Source organism: Anarhichas minor, unplaced genomic scaffold (genome assembly GCF_050575085.1).
Source record: "Anarhichas minor isolate MPS153535 unplaced genomic scaffold, ASM5057508v1 ptg000018l, whole genome shotgun sequence".
NCBI lineage: Eukaryota > Metazoa > Chordata > Actinopteri > Perciformes > Anarhichadidae > Anarhichas > Anarhichas minor.
In genome coordinates this window covers 3,912,810-3,918,726 of record NW_027466464.1, presented here as the reverse complement: position 1 = coordinate 3,918,726, position 5,917 = coordinate 3,912,810, and the positions used below count along the sequence as shown (strand labels likewise).

The window sequence follows — 5,917 nt, the reverse complement described above, 5'->3', positions numbered from 1 at the left end:
GTGGTCCTTTTGTTGTTCAGACTACAATGAACATTTATTTAAACCAGATGGTGAATCAGAAACCTAATCAAATATAAAGCTTGAGTTTATTCTGTGATCTGTCTTCACTCTGGTGTTAAACTCAGTCAGTCAGTCCGATCGGCTGCAGCGTCCAATCACATGACTGATGAACAATGAGGGGGCGTGTCGGCCGTTAAAAGACTTCCTGGAAGTCTATTCTCGTGGTTCCTCGCTCATGGCTCCTCCGGGGTCCCTCCTCCATCCTCGATCCTCACTCCTCCGAGCTACATTAGAGCTTTGGGACGGCAGTCAATATGGCGGCGCAGATCGAGGAGCGAGGAAACGACAATTAAGAGACTTGAGAAGTACCCACAGGCTGCTTACAGGGGAAAACAGAGAAACTAAACTGACGGAAAAGCCCGAGGGACAAAGTTGTGTGCGGAAGTGCGTCTGTTAGTACACACGTTGTCCCATTAAAGTAAAGTTACCAGTAACCTACTTTAATAGGAGAGTGCGTCATACCGGGACCTTCAGATTCCGGATCTCATTCTGTGAGACCATGCCAGGACAGGGACTTGGTGGACCGGGACGGCCGTTCACCAACGGCCCCAAACCGTGGTCCGTGGTCGTGCTGTCGGTGCTTGGCTCCGCCGTAACGGTGGCCGCTGTGGGCTGTGTCTGCGCCCTCATCTACCCCATACTCAAAGGTGAGCGGGCGGGCGCGCGTGCACGTGTGCCTCATTAGGGGGGTGTTAGCTAAAAGTAAACATGTGGACACTTCCTGGACATTTTGAGAAGTTTTCAAATCAATGATGCAGAAAACTGTAGTTCTAAAAGGTTTCATTTAGCACTCGAGATGACCAAAATCAATCAATCAATCAGCTGTGTTATGATATGATTTAGGGATGATAACCATTGCTGAATATGTAGAAAACAGGGTTAGGGTACATATACAGTAAGCAGTGCTACAGTAGCAGTAGTAGTATTGCTACAGCAGCGGTACTGATTCCTACTGGTGGGCGACTGTGGCTAAGTGGATAGCAGGGCCGTCTTTCAATCAGAGGTTCGGAGGTTCAATCCCCGGCTCTGCTAGTCCCATATCGATGTGTCCTTGAGCAAGACACTTAACCCCAAAAATTGCTCCTGTAGTTGTGCCTACGGTGTAGAAATGTGATAGACTCTAAATTGTAAGTCGCTTTGGTAAAAGCGTCTGCTAAATGACTGTAATGTAATGACTGTTTCAGAACTGAGGGCAGAGAAAGTGACAGCAGCTGATTGGACTGAAGAGAGGGTGTTGGGTGAGTATCAATATGTGTTCATTTAGAACAGAAAATAGTCCAACAGTCCACAACAAAGCTGGAGCCTTCACTTAGAAAGGACTTCAGTGTTTAATCAATTATGAAAATGATTCCTGATTGACTAATCTCTTCATGGACTACTCCTCTCGGCTGTAAAACAAATATATGTATATAATATATATATATAGATGCTAGTAGCACAGGGGCTGGCCTCTATGAGTGGCAGGACTGGAGCTCTCTTTAAGCCTGGATAGAGATGTGTGTGTGTGCGTGTGTGTGTGTGCGTGTGTGTGTGTGTGTGTGTGTGTGTGTAGGTTTCTGGAGTATCCTGGTGCTGTCAGTATCAGTAGGATGTATCTGCTGTGTCTTCTCATGGACCCTGACCTACCTGGACTCGCATCAGCCTGCCATGGTGTTGGGATCACCACTGGTCCACTGGAGGTAACACACTGCACTACAAGAATTTATATATATATATATATAGTAGTGAATATATATAGTAAATATGACACATGATCCAGTCAATGTGGTTCAACACAGTCTTTGACCTCAGGCAGAGACTTCAACATGTTAAAACTGTGTGAATGTGTGTGTGTTTTCTTCTAGAGATGTATCTGACCATGGTTTCCACATGGGCTATGGTGTTGCTGTCCTTAATGGCATCATGGCTCTGCTCACTGTCATCTGGATCCTCACCTGACACACACACACACACTCAGTACGAGTACTGGGCAGCGATCAGCATATGACACTGCAAAGAAATGAGAAGGTCCCCATTATTAATTCAAATGAAAGTTTAGAATGAATTTGAGTCATTATGTGTCTCTTTTTTTACCAACACTAACACTATGTTCACACCACGAGCGACAAAAGCACCATTGAGATGGAACGGAACAGGGTGAAACAAAAGCATATGATTGGTTGACTCTTTACAGTTCCATTGGAGACATCGCACAGCAACAAGCATGGGTTAGTAGTTTCACGGGTCAGTAGCTTCATGTCAGCAGCTTCCATAGAAAAGGACTTGTAGGCTGCTGCTGTGTGCTCTTAGTATGAGTGGTTGTGTATAAGTCAAATGTCTCCTTATAGTTCCTGTAGTACACTCCAGATGTTTTGTATTCAAACAATTACATTGTATGCAAAAGTACAGAATTAGCCCAGTAGGTTGTGTAATTCTGTCAGAGCCCTAACCACCTCTTCAACTCTGTCTACACAGGAAGCATTTACTCCTTTTTTAGGGTCAGCCTCGTGCAAGTCAAATCTATGTTCCACCTTTCTAGATTTAGTATTGTGCTGCTGGTGCTATCTGTCCATGCAGTCGTCTGCTGGCTGAAGACATCCTGTGTACACTGAAGCAGCTGTTGCTGATGTGCTGTGTTCACTATGTTTGAAACAAGAAATGACCAGATGTTGTAATAATAATAACTTTATAGGAGTAAATAGGATATACATGTTCTTTTCTGTGATGATGGACTGTCCACTATATATGCAATGTTAAAGCCTTACTTCTGGCTTCAACTGTGTTGGAAATGTCCATATTTAAATACTAAATCAACGGCACAAAATAAACATGGGCAGTTTCCACCTGAATGTGACTGTGAACGAGCTCTGATAAACGCTCTGATTTAGTTTGACAAGTGATACCGAATAAGTGATAATAAATCTGCAACATGTTGGGAGATCTGTCATTATAAGGGAATATTTATTTTTGGAAATAAAGTGTTATGAACATCAGAAGAGTTTGGTTGCCTATTTATTATGTACTGTGTATTTAATATGTATTTAAGTGTCACAAGCAGAGCAGTATTCTTCCTTCTTCTGTTTTGTATTTTTGTATTGCTTTACTGAGTTCAGTCTAGATATGTGCCACGCCCAACATAAGATTAATACACCGAATCAAGTAAGTGAGTTTTATATAAATGTCACTTTTCAAAAGAACTTACAGAAGCATGCAGTCATTGGAGGTCATTAAAGGCAGGGTTGGTGATGTTCTTCAACAACATTTTAGATATGTTTGTAGAAATTATCATTACATCAATAAATCAAATGCTCTGACAAAAAAGGGAAAAACCACAGTATCTGGCTGATGCAGGACCGTAATAATATGTAATTTGTGGTACATGAATGTAGTGAAGGCACGGACTGTCAGTGTTGAAGACTTTGAGTCTTTCTTTCTAGATTTAGTGCTGCTAGCTCCAATCATTGGAATAGAGTTTTTAGGTTGGATCACTTTAAAATCTTAAACTCTTCATAGTTTCTCAAGAATACCAACCCTAGCTTTAAATGTGATAGTTGAGAAATCATTGTCAGAGAATTCAATATTTAAGATGTTTTTCTCAAATGTTCTGAACGTGTTCAAAGTGAGTCTGTTGCTTTAAATGGAGACTGGTATGATGAATGCATGTATAGGCTGAAAATAAATTTGACATAGAAACATGTTTGTATGTTACAGACTGAAATCTCAACCATTTATCCAACCAAACAGAAGACTTACATGTTCAGGTCTAAAGCAGGTGTACAGTAGTTGTGTTGGAATCTGTTCTGGTCACACCCTAACTGTGAATACATCCCAGTCTCTTAATTGCATCCCTGTTTCCCTCACTTGGGTCCTTTCCCAAGGAGAGAGGAAACAAGGAAATATTTTTAAAGAGATATGAGACGTCTTTTCCTCAGTTGCGTCACGTGAAGCAACGTCAGCGACAGCTGGATCAGCTGTCAGTCGGCTTTAACAGCTGGAGAGACTTTTGAGAAGTTTGTGTCTGTTCAAATGATAACTGTACTTAATAATAATAACTACTAATACTAATAACTAATAAAGAGCTGGTCAAACCGTGTTCTGTTTATGAGCTCAGGATTGATTTCTACCGGCGGAATGCGTTTGACTTATTTATGACTTAATTGCGTCTGTATGTTTTGAAATGGTGACTGTGACGTCATTATTAATTAATTAACCCAGAATATGATTGTTTATCTTAAATTATATAACTCATCAAACCAAACACTCAGATCAGCCTCACGTGACTGAATGAAATGATGATAAATGATGTAAAAAGCTCTCTCTGACTTTAATTGTATCCATAATAAAAGTTATTGAGGGAAATATCAGATATGAAGAAATGAAGAAAGTGGTGGAGGAGTTTGAGTGGCTCAGTGATCCTGGGAGCTATGTTGTCCGGGGCAGTAGCCCTGGTAGGGTCTCCCAAGGCGAACAGGTCTCAGGGGAGAGCCCAGACTAAGAGCGGTTCAAAATGACCCTGATGATAAGCAGCCCACGGTCTTCAGCCACCTCGCCCGGACCAGGGAAACCGGGGCACCCTCCCGGAGCCAGACCCAGGAGGGGAGCTTGTCGGCGAGCGTCTGGTGGCCGGGCCTTCGCCCATGGGTCCCGGTCGGGCTCAGCCCGAAGAAACAATATGGAGCAGCCACCCTGTGGACCCACCACCCGCAGGGACAAGCATCGGGGTCGGGTGCAATGCAGACCGGACGGCTGGTCAGGCCGGAGGCCTGGGCGAGCCGATCGCCGGCAGCATAGACTAGCTCTAGGGACGTGGAACGTCACCTCGATAGTGGGGAAGGAGCTGGTGCAGGAGGTGGAGCGATACCAGCTAAATATAGTTGGACTCACCTCCACACACAGCACTGGCTCTGGAACCAAGCTCCTGGAGAGGGGTTGGACTTTGTCCTTTTCCGGAGTTGCCCAAGATGAGAGGCGCTGGGCGGGAGTGGGGATACTCACGAGCCCCCGGCTGAGCGCCGCTGTGTTGGAGTTCTCCCCGGAGAACGAGAGGGTCGCCTCCATGCGCCTACGGGTTGCGGGGAGCAAGGGTCTGACTGTGGTTTGTGCTTATGCACCACCAAACAGCAGTTCAGAGTATCCTGCCTACTTGGAGCCGGTGGGAGGGGTCCTGGAAAGGGAGCCGCCTGCCGACTCCATAGTTCTCCTGGGGGACTTCAACACTCACGTGGGCAATGACGGAGAAACCTGGCGGGGGGTGATTGGGAGGAATGGCTTGCCCGATCTGAACCCGAGTGGTGTCTCGTTATTGGACGTCTGTGCTAGCCACGGTTTGGCCATAACAAACACCATGTTCGAACATAAGGTGGGCTCATAAGTGTACCTGGTACCAGAACACCTTAGGCCGGAGATCAATGATCGACTTTGTAATCGTATCATCTGATCTGCAGCCGTATGTCTTGGACACTGGGGTGAAGAGAAGAGCAGAGCTGTCAACTTATCACCACCTAGTGGTGAGTTGGATCAGATGGCGGGGGAATCGGTTAGAAAGACCTGGCAAGCCCAAACCTATAGTGAGGGTGAACTGGGAACGTCTGGCGGAGGACTCTGTCCGGGAGGTCTTTAACTCCCACCTCCGGAAGAACTTCTCACACATCCCGAGGGCGGTTGGGGACATGGAATCCGAATGGACCATGTTCAAAGCCTCTATTGTGGGCGTCCACAAAAGAGGCTTTGAACATGGTCCTTCCGCTGTGGCCGGAAGGTCATCAGTGCCTGTCGTGGTGGCAACCCGAGAACCCGGTGGTGGACACCGGAGGTGAGGGAAGCCGTCAAGCTGAAGGAGACCTTTAAGGCCTGGTTGGCCCAGGAGTCTCCTGAAGCA

General features: G+C 45.6%; 1 protein-coding gene across 1 annotated transcript; it reads left to right on the top strand.

Moving 5' to 3' along the window:
• The first annotated feature begins 212 nt into the window (after positions 1–212).
• arl6ip6 (ADP-ribosylation factor-like 6 interacting protein 6) lies at positions 213–3,035 on the top strand. Its single transcript, XM_076095068.1, has 4 exons — positions 213–707; positions 1,245–1,298; positions 1,613–1,739; positions 1,905–3,035. The coding sequence occupies exons 1-4, from the start codon at positions 560–562 to the stop codon at positions 1,996–1,998; spliced, it is 423 nt and encodes a 140-aa protein (XP_075951183.1). The 5' UTR covers positions 213–559; the 3' UTR covers positions 1,999–3,035.
• The last annotated feature ends 2,882 nt before the right edge of the window (positions 3,036–5,917 follow it).

What these genes read in the sequence shown, in the direction of transcription:
- arl6ip6 (XM_076095068.1), top strand. Translation starts at nt 560, where the DNA reads ATGCCAGGACAGGGACTTGGTGGACCGGGACGGCCGTTCACCAACGGC. An exon ending in CATCTACCCCATACTCAAAG is followed by an intron (nt 708 to 1,244) that starts GTGAGCGGGCGG and finishes TGACTGTTTCAG; the next exon opens with AACTGAGGGCAGAGAAAGTG. An exon ending in TCACCACTGGTCCACTGGAG is followed by an intron (nt 1,740 to 1,904) that starts GTAACACACTGC and finishes GTTTTCTTCTAG; the next exon opens with AGATGTATCTGACCATGGTT.